We start from the raw sequence: 12,725 nt of genomic DNA on the forward strand, positions 1-12,725 counted from the left end.
TGTGATGGATTACTACGTCTGTGTGGTATTTTACCTCTTTGACTTCTACCGTACCAAAGAAGAGTTTTGGAGATAAAACTCCTACGATAGGGATCGTCGTCCTCGGAATTAGGCCAAAGTGAAGGTACGACAGGACAGGTGCTCCCGTGGGGTCTAGACTCTGGTGCTGGGGAGGTAGAGCCCATTGTTCTTAAAGTTAAAAAAAATAAAAAAAAATAAAAAAATAAAAAACAAACATTAAAATGTTTTTTTTTTATTTTTTTTATTTGCAGTATGCTTATTATCATATAAGGGGATTACAGATGACTGTTGGGCAGTATTGTAGTAATAAAAAAATAAAAAAAATGATATCCAATTTTTGACAAAAGCAATATCAAGCACCACCTCTGTGAAATCCTGGACAGACTAAATCGTGGGCTGTCATGATTCAATAAAACATAACAAGTAACGAGTGTGACTCCTCTCTGCCTTCCCACCAACAAAACAGCCCGGGCCAAACCACGGCCATTTCTTGGCATTCAACTCATGATGTGTTGTGTCCCTTATTATTACTCGGGGTTAGCATTAGTCCAAAATTGCACCGGCGATTGAAAAATAATATGAAAGGTTATGCGGTAATCACTCGATATAAATATATATATATATATAACATTGGTGAGCTAAATATTCATGTAAAAAATGATATATTCAAAATGTGTACATTTGCGTGTGCATTGTGCACAGAAAAATGCATGATGATAAATACAGGATTTGGGTTTTGGGTTTTTGTTGCTCATGCACAGTCCATCGACCGCCACCGATCATTGAAATTATTCCTAGAGGGAGTTTCTTCGGTGGCTCGTGTGTCTCGCAGTGTATTGCATCACCTCGGAGACACTTCAAGGCACAGCCGATGATGTCCGCCCCCCCCCCGGTGTGACTACCATCTTCATAAACACCTCTACACACACACACACACACACACACACACACACACACACACACACATGGACGCACAGCTGCTCACGCAGACCCATTCGTCTTTAATGGCGTCGTTTATTTCCCCATCCTCCACCCCCCGCCACCACCACCACCACGGGTCCATGAAACATGTCTGGGCCGTGACGGATCGCTGCTATCTGCTCAGTATTCATGTGGAGATGGTGATCAGAAAATCAGATAAATCAAGTTTTATTCACAGGGGTTGCACGTGAATGGAGTCGGCACACTCTTCCGGCGGAAAGATGTTACACGCGCAGAATACAAATAAAGACAGCAGGTCAAAAATATGAAAACGCACGCCGTGTCGCAAGGTCAATGATCTGTGGCGTTTAATGTGAGTCTTTAAGCACTCCATCGTTGTCTAACATGCAACTGACCGATACTTTGATACTTAGGATTCACTCAAATCTGATAAAAGTATGACAGCTGATTATAAATTTATACAAACGCAAATATTATCATTTAATCTTTAGTAAAAAAAAAATGTAAATGTTTTATCAAATTCTGACCAAGATTTTGAAGTTAAACCATAAACTGAATACTATAACTATTAAAAGAAAAATAAAAAAACTATTCTCTAGACGCTATTAATTGTGAATACATCACTGTTTGAACTTTCTATATGGGAGATAAAAACAGTTAGAATAAAATAAAATGACACTGGGTTTTTTTCTTATCCTTTAAACGAGTGAGTTAAGGCAGAGTGACAGCCAAGAGCAAAGCAAAGAGCTTTTTTTTGTGTGTGTGTTCTTTTTGTTCCAAATGAAAGCTGGGATTTCTAATGTGAGCCTTCTGTTTCATCTTCACTCACTTCGCTGCTGGAGAGAGGGAGTGACATCCTCCTCTCTGTACTCTGTCTCTAACTGACTGAGCAGTAGCTATTTAAATGTCACCGCTGCTTTCATGAGTTACGGGATAGCGATTTCTTTTTTCTTTTCTTTTTTTTTTTTTCTTTGTAACCCTTTGGTTTTGTTTCACTTCTCAAAAAAAAAAAAAAAACTGTGATTTTTGCTCGAAATTCAAATGGAAACATACGACAATTCTATGGATTGCAACGCTGTGAAGTATTTCGCTTCAAATGTCAAATATCCAAGCAAAATTTCACAAAGTTTTCAATTCATCTGGGTTAAAAAACAACAACAACAACAACAACAACAACAACAGAAGGAGAAGTGTCTCCACCTGTAGCGGTGATTAAGAGCAGGTGTTATATATCCCACATGGGCGAGCTGGAGCACCACTTTGCATATAGATATTTTATTTCCCTGACTTTTTTGATAAGTGGGTCTGTGTTATGAAGAGCTCGCCGAAGGAACGGGACTGTAAATATCTCCAGACATCAGGGGGAACTCAGCCTGTTTAATTGAAAAATACACCAAACATGTCAAAGCTGTCCTGCCGTTCATTTTTAGTCGCGCTTTCGGTGGCGTAAACAAACTACTTCTGCTCTTTCTGGTGGCGTGCCCAGAGTTTCGTGGCATATATTACATCTTTCACATGTGTTACTTTTGTCATGCATGTATATAGTCTATATATTCTATCTCTATATGTCATCTATACAAGCCGTTGTTATGTGCTTTACCTGTTGAGCTTCCTCTTTAAATCTACCGGGGAAATTTGCGAAAATACGTTAGCCAACCAGTTTTCTGGTCTGAATGGGCAGTTCGGGTTTTTTGGGGGGTTTTAGAAAAACACTTTCAGCTGACACTGAAGCTGTTTTAGCAGTTGATAATTGATCCTTTTTGATTTCACCTCTGGTCATGGCCGCAGAAAGGTACACGGTTCCCATTCTCAGCTACAAACATCAGTTGTTATTCCAACAGCCTGAAAACAGGTTATTGTAACTGGACTTTGAAAACTACAACTCTGAACTATATTTCCCATGTGTACCCTCTGATGTTTTTATATACTCTTACCCAGATGAAGTATCATGAAATCTTTTTGAGGGTTTCACATATTTGACTTATGCTTCAACCTCGGCTTTGTGTTGTGCTTTCTTTCAAAATAAAAGACAAATACTGTACTGAATGAAAATTTGACATTAACGTTAATATTTTATTTTCTCTATTTATATTATTATATTCTCAGAGTGGCAGGCAAGTTAAAGTCCATTTATCAAGCTTAAAAATGTCAACAAATGAGTGCTGAACTAAAACACAAAGCCCAAGACTAACCCGCCATTCAGTCATCAGATGTTAACGACTCTGAAGGCTCGACAATTAAACTCCATCGTCACTGGAAAATATTTTTTTGTTCCTATTCTCTTGTGAACAGGGGAGTTTGACAGTTTCATAATGGAGATGTCAGAGGTTTGACGTGTTGCGGAAGACGGTTCACCTGTGCAAAAACACTTCATCACTCTGAATTGAGGCTAAGTGCCCGACAGTGTCGCGTTTGACAAGGTTGAAACTTTTTCTTCTCCATCTGACTTCCTATTGAAAACATGAGCGTGTGTCACAGAGCGAGGGGCCTCTCCTGTTGGTTTGAAAAGCATTTGGCCACGGCCATTGATCTGCACCTGATGCTTGGTTGATTTGATATAACTGAACGCCGCGGCTTCCTTCGAGCTGCTGCTGCATTGGCGCGACAGTCAATAAGAGCCTCGGGGTCGAGGGCCAGCCATTTATAAGTTTGTGCTCTTTCGACGCTGTAAATGGATTGTAAGTCACTTCCCAGGTAATTTAGGAACTCAGGACTTCAAATCTTAACCTTGATTGAGCTTTTTAAGTATCTAACGAGATGAAAAGCCTACCGCCAAACTGGTGGCCTTGTTAAGCGGAAGCGGTTATTACACAACCTGAAATAAAAATGTTTTGAGACACTTTTTTTTATTTTATTTTTTATCAATCACAGCTTTTCACCGTTTATTTTCCATGTCAATTTTCCATGGTATCCCTTTTATGTCGGCATTCAGGTCCAACCAGTGTTTAGCATACCGTCTTCATATCGTATCAGTCTTCAATTCAATAACAATCTTTTGCTTGAAAATTTTGCCTCAACCTAATAGGCTACACTTCAAATTCTAATTTGCACGTTTGTGGCATTTTGTTTGTCCAAAACATCCCTTTACAGAAAAAAGGGCCATCAGTGGGGAGTTTGCGTGTTCTTCCTGTGCCCTGCGTGGCTTCCAATCACCATCCAGACCGGTGATTCCAATTTGCCTGTATGTGTGAATGCGAGCGTAGCGGTACATAGATAATAGATGGATGTATAGTGTCTGTCTTGGAAGAGGAAGGTTTTCAGCTGTATAAGCTTCTTTTTTTTTTTTTTTTTCCTCATCCTCACTGAAAGTCTCAGGATAGAAGGTAGTGAACCATATATGTTGTTGTTCATTAAAGAAATTCACGCTGTTGCTGCTTACTGTGAACTCTTATTATTAAGAGTCATTTCAGTGCCCCGAGGAGGTGATGAATCAAAACAAATAGCCCGGTAAACAGAGCACATTTTTGAGTTCTCATCTTTCCAATTTGACAGTATTGCTTTTTTTGTTGTTTTTTTTCATACGCATGTGAATCCACGTTATCAGTGAGGCGAGACGGGCCGCTGTGCATGCTGACTGGAGCCGTATAGATCAGCGGAGTCTTAGAGATTATGTCCATTGATCGGACAGGAGGGGTTTGTGGTTTCAATTGACGGCGGCCTCCTGTCTGATTTTGTGTTCTTGTGATTTCAGGGGCCGAGGGAGCCGTGTTCAGCAAATCAGTGGAGACGCCGCATGTCAGGGCCGAGCCGTTCAAAGAGCTACGGTGAGTTGTTGTCTTTTTTCTCAGCACATAACTCATGCATGGGAACATAAAAAGATCTCCCAAAGGAGTGCACATAAAGTAGAAACATTTATCTTAAACTTATGCTTCACCAAGAGTATAGTACTCAAATACTGCAGCTTTAAAAAAATAAAAAATAATAATCTTAAGCAATAAAGCGCTAACACAAAAATACAAACACACCACAGCCTGCGCAGAGAAAAATGACTCACTTTGATATGCACATAAACATGCAACCGCAATTAAATATGTACCGAATATTTTTGGGAAAATAGTCAAGATACAGAGAAATAACTCAGCAATTTAAGTGATAAGTGATTTTAAGTTCTCCAACATATGCATTTTCTTACCCTCAAATACAACCCGCACAAGGAAAAACTCACATTCACTTTAACGTCATCGGAAATGTGTTTGTTCTGTAGTTAATAACGTGACCGCTGGAGGTCGCTAAAATTAAAAAAAATTAACTGCAGGTCATAATTAAGCGGCTTGCACAAAAGACCTATTGGGTGTTTTTTGTGGGGTTTTTTTGGAGGAGGACAGTACTGAAAAGAATATCTCGTTCCAGGTAATTAAATGTGAGAATCTGCGGGTTTATCAGTCTTCAATGCAAATACATTGAATATGTCTGTATATCTACAAAAATAATCTATCAAACAAAACACGGCTTAAAGACAACAAATTGGGCTTTAAGAAGTTCAGTATTTTGTTTCCATAGACAGGATTTTAAGGGAAAATAATCAGCTTATTCATCAAAGTAGAAAATATTGATTTTCACAGCTTGACATTTGTGGACAATACCAGCCACAAACATACTGTTTTGTAATTTAGACGAGTACAAACGGGAGAAAGGAGACAGATTATTATTATTATTGCCAGACTATGTTTGGCTTTGTGTAATGTGCATCTCAAGGCATCCATATTCAGAAGCCCAAAATATGAGAAGAATGGAAATTTACAATAATGACCACTGAATGTCATTTATCACTGCTGATTGACCAGCAGGCATTGCACTTAAACAGGGAAAAAAAACACTTCACTGACAGCAATAAGGATTATTGTAGAAAAATTAAAAGATGTCGTTTATTATAAAGTGACAAGACTGACTGTTATTTTTACATTCATGTTACCACTCTGTTTCCCTCCTTCTGTGTATGTTTTCCTGACTTTTATTTGCTCCCAGAATGCTTAGTCAACTGCACCATATGATACACTGCCAGTTAAATTTCTATTTATTTGGCCGTTTGACTTTTTATTTCATCTGTTTGTCACAATAATGGAGCCAAAATTATTCACACACTTAAACATACACTTGAGATTTCTGCCAATTTTTTTTTATTTTATGGTGCGTGGCTAATTGATAAACCACGTATGTTTTATGATACACTGCCAGTTAAATTTCTATTTATTTGGCCGTTTGACTTTTTATTTCATCTGTTTGTCACAATAATGGAGCCAAAATTATTCACACACTTAAACATACACTTGAGATTTCTGCCAATTTTTTTTTATTTTATGGTGCGTGGCTAATTGATAAACCACGTATGTTTTACTAATGGTATTTGAATCATTAATATGCATTTATTGGCCTTTTTTTCCCAAGTGTAAGTTTGCCCAAAGAAAAGTCTATAGTGCATCCAAGAATTATGCAATTTATTTTCTTTTGCTCCACTTGCAGTAGTTTCATCCCTGAAGTCACAAAACATCCATAAAAGCCACTTTTTAACTGACTGGAGAGACAGAAAGGTGGAAACTGTAAAGAGACCGAATTTAAAAGTAAAAATCTATATGAAGTGGTGGAAAGAGCACTTTTCCATGGGTGGTTAGCACTCCTGTCCAATAATCTCTGTCTGCAAGAGCCAGAATCAGAACTGTGTTGGGCAATCTCAGAGATCAATAAGTCCATCTTTGGCAAAAGAAGCCTTGTTCCTCTCCGTCTTCCTTCTTTACCTTCATCAGCTCCTCTCCATTTCTAACTCAACACTTGCACATTCATCAAAACCAACATCAGTGCAACATATCCTGCTGTCGGGAGAAATGAACGGGAGAGGGAGAAAGCAGGGAAACATTTGGCTGAAAGACACCAAAAGAGAGTCTTTATTCAAACAACAGAATAGAAACTTTAAAATGCAATAAAAACAAATCTTAAGATTAACATTTAACATTAACTGTAGTCTTCTCTTTACATTTGTGCTATTTCTAAGTTTTGCACACAGATCAAAGCTCGTGTATAAATTAAAGTTCCTCTTCCGGCATTGATTTAAGCGCTAAGAACTGATTTGAGAATATGCAAAAAGGTTCCCAGCTAAATCTCCACCCACTCCTCCATCACTCGCCTGCAGCTCTATGTTGCTCCAAGATGACAGGATTGGTTCCTTAGGAGTGTTACGTATGAAAAACTGTCCGAGATGCTCAGACGTAGTGATGACTCCTTATTTTGCTCATAATATGTCTCGTAGCATATCAAAAAAACAGCATGATACATCTGCAGTTGTGAATATTAACAAGTAGTTTGTGAATGGATTTTGGCTCCTGCAGCTCTGTTTTAGAAGATATGATGTCCACAGTCCGTTGAACAGATCTATGAAGCATTAACGTAAAACAGTTGAAATCGCCACTGATTATGGATTATAAACCCTTCAAAAATTGTGCCTTATCAGAAAGTGGTTGATTGTTGTCTTGTTCCAAGACTCTATATATTCTTTTCCAGATAAAATGCTGTTTAAGTCATCACTGTAGACCACCCCCGGAAAAATATATCAAGACGGCTGTTACACGACACTCATAAACCACAAGGCAAACCGTGAGCAGGCTCGAATGCATTTAAAAAAAAAAAAACAGAAGTGTGTTAAAGGGTTCCCGTTGAAGCTAAAACAAGGCAAAATAACGGGTATTTTATATGTTAAATCCAAGGCGGCCACGTCCTTCATTTCCTGTGAGGGAAGTCATTTGGGAAGCCAAATGATAATGAAAAGATTTGGGGCGGAATATTCCTTTAAGGTGTCACAGGTTATCAGCTCCTTCACAGGCATTCGTCAAACTCAACTTCGACGGACTCGGTGTGGTTTCATCTTCACCCGTTATCCTTCACCGTGTGTGTGTGTGTGTGTGTGTGTGTGTGAGTGTGTGTGAGTGTGTGTGAGAGAGCGAGAGAGAGGGGGAGAGAGAGAGAGAGAGAGAGAGAGAGAGAGAGAGAGAGAGAGAGAGAGAGAGAGAGAGAGAGAGAGAGAAGCGTGGATGTCTCCTTGGTGTAAATGTCTTGTTTATCATCTTTCTCCCGCCTGTGCTGTCAGATGTGATGACAGTCAATCAGAGCAGAAAGTGAGAGAGACGGAGGCCCAGTGTGACGGTGGCGAGACAGAGGACGGCGTGTCTATGACGGAAGGGAAGAAGAGGAGAAATGAGACACTATGGAGCGGGTGGGGGGGGGGGGGGGGGGGGGGATCCTATTTGTCAGCATAGATGTAGGTCTTGTGAGTGTTTTCACTTATTTTCCTCTCATCAGGACTGAGGCAGTGTGTGCACATCATGACTGACATCTCCTTATGTAAACCCCAGCAGAGATCCACCCACCTTCAACTTACAGTAGCAGAAGTGTTATCAACCACCAATGAGCGGAAATCACTGTGAAGTGTGTGTGTGTGTGTGTGTGTGTGTGTGTGTGTGTGTGTGTGTGTGTGTGTGAATCTTATTTGCCTTTTTGTCCAAGATTCACCATTTTTCATTCGGATATTGATATTCGGTTGCTTTATTGGAGGACTTTTGCTCATGACAACGTGTCGTATAAACCAGTGGGTACTTTGCTGTGAACGTTGCTGGCTTTTTTTTTCCTACTCAGTTAATATCAATTAATCAGGTCACATTGAGATCTTTTTTTTTTTTTTATGAGCGACAGAACCAAACTAAAGCCAGATAAACACGATCAACAAAGCAGCAGTAAAAACAGTTATAACGGACATAAAACAGCAAGAGACAATAAAGCTTTAAAGCTTTCAAGTCAAGGGGAATGATTTATTCCAGCTTGAACGCAGTTTGCAGTTCATTCAATTTAAACGGTGCATACAAGGTGCCATCAAAAAGTTCCGAGATTGTTCCCGTCGTACACGAATGGAGCTCAGTGATGTGCACGGAGCACATTGCGAGTAAGTATTCCAAGTTCGGTCGCTTGATTGACATCAGCGTTAACGTGTTTTTTTTGTAACGGTGGCACGTGGCCACGTGCAGTTTCACCATGGACCTGAAACTTGAGCTCAAATTTTGTCCTATTGAAGGACCCAAGTGCCATCGCACCTCAGTCCAGGTTGTTTGCACTACATGGTTTCCCCTCAGATGTAGCAGAATTCAGGGTGAATTCGCGTTATAACCCACCTTGGCGATTGTCAAAGAAAAGCCCACCTGGTCGCTGCCCTGAGATACGTTCTTCCCTTTTGGAAACACAAATGCCATTTAAAGCACCTCTCGTGTGTCCGATTCATTGACTTGGCGCTTCGAAAGCATTTCAGGGGTCTCTGTTGACGATTTTCCAAATGCTCATACTTTTTGATCTTGCACATTGTAGGACCCACCAGAAACCAGTTTAGTGTAGATGTAAGGTATATACAGTATATCAGTGTTCAAGTGACGCCCTGTAATTTAACCCTCCCAAACAAAGCTTTGTCCTGGAAACCAGCTGGTCTCCGGTCAAACCCTGTCCAGCAGACTTTTAAGCAGAAAGCAGACCCAACTGTTCTTTGGAAAATTGTTACATTGTCACAGTGACTGTTTTGCGACTGATCTTTCTATTCACGTAGCACAATGACATTCTTTGATCTGAATTGAAAGAGAAGCAGAGAGCGAGAGAGAGCGGTAGAAAGACTGATGTGAAAATGAGAAAAACTAGAAAAAGTGGGGGAAACAAAGTCGGCAAAGATTAAAGAACAAGAGGGAGCAAGAACAAAATAGACGCCAGCTAGAGTTTGAAATTATAGGAGAGTGGCAAAACAGAAAAAAAAACAACATAAAATATATTACAAAAAAAAATAATTTAAAAAAATGAAAGAAAGTATTATCTCTGTCAGGGAATGGACGAGATGGAAAGTGAAAGAAGTAGAGGAAAATTAGATGAGGAATTGAGAGATAATAAAGAAATAAAAGGATCTCTGTGTGATAGAGAAACGCTGCAAAGACAAGCGTGACGGAAATAAGGGGTCGAATAGAGAAGGACTTTGATGACAAACATGTAATAACAGTGTTTCAGTGGTGTGTGCATTCAAATGAACCGTGACTCATCAATCATTGCTGCTTTCCTTTCAAAATCCTCATTTCAAATCATAAAAACTTGAAAAAAAAAAAAAAAATCCCCCACCAGTGATGCGCAGATCATTTCTGAGCGATGCTCCAAAACCCCTCATCATATCATTGTCCACATAATTTGATACAGTCTACAGCAATGTGTTTTTTTTTCTTGTTCTTTCTCTCTTCCCCCTTGTTTACGCATCTTTGGTGACAACCAGCCAACTGAGAATGAAATATGGCCCAAACTATCCAATTACGTCAGAAAAAGGGGAGCGAGCTCATTGGAGCATGGCTAAAATCTAATTTTACTCTAATCTCTCCCGTCTCCTTGGCAGGTAGCAATCGAGGATTCAAATCCCATTTCAGGATATCACGTTAACCCCTAAGACACACACATCCAAACACACGCACTCATCCCACCTCGAACCGTGGCCGTCGTATCCATCTGCGTGGTAATGCCTTGTCAACAGGATGTGTCCTTGCATCAGACGAACGCCTTTGTGAGAGTAAAATGCCGGCATGGGCGAATCCGATAGTGTAGCTTGATTTATGCCCCGACCAATTCTGAGCACAGATAAAAGGAATATATATGAAGCAATAAGAGGGAAAGTGAATGTGCAACGGGACGACAAGAAAGTGATGAAAACAGTAGGAAGAAGACTTGTGAGGTCTATTTTTTTTTCTCTCTCTCTCTCTCTTAAGGTGAAATGAGATGTGAAGTGGCGAACTTCCTACAAGAGTTGAGAAGCTGAAAGTTTTTACATCATCAAAATTCAAATTAGTCTCTCAGAAACTCGGTCTGTCCCACGACTCCTCCTGTAGCTCTTTTTGTAGCGCGCGGTAATCTTACTCCGTCTTTGCTGAAGTTTCAGGTGCAAAGAGAAACCGCAGATGCGCCAAGACCGGCGGTCAACGGTGTTGGCAGCTTTTGTGGCGAAAGGTAGAAAGAGAGCAAATGATGGTGACCTCCTGAGCTCCATTTCCTCTCTGTGTTGGTTTATATGGATGCTAACAGGGTTGTTCAAATTGTTTCTGTCGTCTGACAGCAGAAATTTCAGCACATTTTCTGTGAAAGTCAGTTATTCCCGAATGGGAACTTTCCCACTTCCCAGCTGGAATTGTTTTAAAACACAAACATGTAACGGTTAAGAAAACAATTTGCGTTCAGGGTCTACTTTTTCACATGTTCAAGAGCTGTTGAGCATAAATCACCTTTATCAGAACATAGAATTGTAGATGTTCCAAATTCCCATTATTCAACAATAATTTTTGATAATTCCACGAAAATGAACCAGCTTCATCGCAATGAAAAAGATCAAGATTGAACAATTGTGTTAATGGGCTTTCCATGGGAGCCAGAGGTTGTTGAATCGAGCTCCTAGTGGCCATCAGTGGTATTGCACTTTAAGGGAGTTCCGCAAAGAATTCTCTTTTTAAAATTCAGGGACTACGGCCAATTTTATTTACAGTCTGTGATGCCCACCGAAGATATCATACACAGTACAAAGTCACACCTGCGAAGCATCAGTGTTAACATTCTGTTTGACCTTCCATCACTGACTAAAACAAGGCTTTTCTCCACTGGAAATTTAGCTTTTTTCCAAAACTGACCTTCTAAATATGCTAGCTATGCATTATATCGCTGACAAAACAGATGTCGGCAGCAGCACAGAAAAGGGACGCAACAAAAAGGACGATACTTTGCCCACTTTGAAATAATTGGAAATTCAGCTTTGATTGTTCTCTGAGAAAGCCACAACTCAAAACTCTCGTCTCATTGAAATTGTTGGAATCTGTTTGCAATAAAGAATGCATTCGGGTGGCAGGAGAGCAAAATACAATTTTTGCAGTGCGAACGGCGTTTGCAATTTTTTTCCAGTCTTGTGTGTCGATGTCATCTCGTTTGAATGCCGCTTCAAGGCTTCAAGTATCAAAGCACAATATCCATGTGTTTGACCTTAAACACCTCTTTACTTGAAACTTCTTCAGAAAGGTCAAACTCCGATATGGCTTTCACCTTCATCTGGAAATGGAACCTCCACTCTGTCACCCGCTTTTATTGTCCTTTTACAGCACTTCAACGCAAGATGTGTAAATTATGAGAGGAGAGGGCAACGACACTGCATGCCAACCTGACCACCGATCATAGAATCAACAAACGTCGCCTTCAGCTCTTTCTTATTTGGTCTTTTTCCTTTTCTGTCCCTCTCTTTGCCTCCTCTATATCTTTTGTTTCAACTCTCGGTGTCTCCATCACACCCCCCCCCCCACCCTCTCCTCTTGCTACAATTACCTTGATCTTCCGTTTTTCTTATCGTCCGAACTTCACCTCCTCTTCTCACACCATGTCCTGATCCCATCGCTCTCCTTCCTCACCTCGTCTATCCTCTCGTGTGCTATTTCCACATTCATCTCCGACCTTAAACGTGAAGCGGGAACAACAACAAAAAAGGTCCAGCGTAACAATAATTTACCCAGTCGAATATATCGTAACAAAAGAGATCGCTCCTCAAGGTGGCCTGTTTCCGGATAATGCACCTCTGAGGATTATCAGAAGGAACAAAAAGCCCCAAGAATAGCCGGATGCCACGTCCACGCCGCTTATTTTCACCCCTTTTCTCCGCCCCTTCTTCTCTCTCTGTCCTCTCCAATATCACACCTGCTGCTTTCTTTTTCCTCTCCACCCTCGCCGCCCTCCACACCGTC

The 12,725-nt window shown here is 40.3% G+C and overlaps 1 protein-coding gene across 4 annotated transcripts in view; it reads left to right on the plus strand.

Annotated features, from left to right (window-relative positions):
* The window catches only part of sgcd (sarcoglycan, delta (dystrophin-associated glycoprotein)), a 241,637-nt gene that overhangs the window by 197,684 nt on the left and 31,228 nt on the right, over nt 1–12,725 (plus strand). For all 4 annotated transcript variants that reach the window (XM_069145968.1, XM_069145969.1, XM_069145967.1 and 1 more), the window contains one exon: nt 4,655–4,727. In XM_069145968.1, the coding sequence (XP_069002069.1) occupies nt 4,655–4,727 (73 nt within the window). The remainder of the gene's footprint in view (nt 1–4,654; nt 4,728–12,725) is intronic.

This window comes from Embiotoca jacksoni, unplaced genomic scaffold (assembly GCF_022577435.1).
Source record: "Embiotoca jacksoni isolate LCO1_2020_lvr unplaced genomic scaffold, fEmbJac1.0.p SCAF_13, whole genome shotgun sequence".
Taxonomy (NCBI): Eukaryota; Metazoa; Chordata; class Actinopteri; family Embiotocidae; genus Embiotoca; species Embiotoca jacksoni.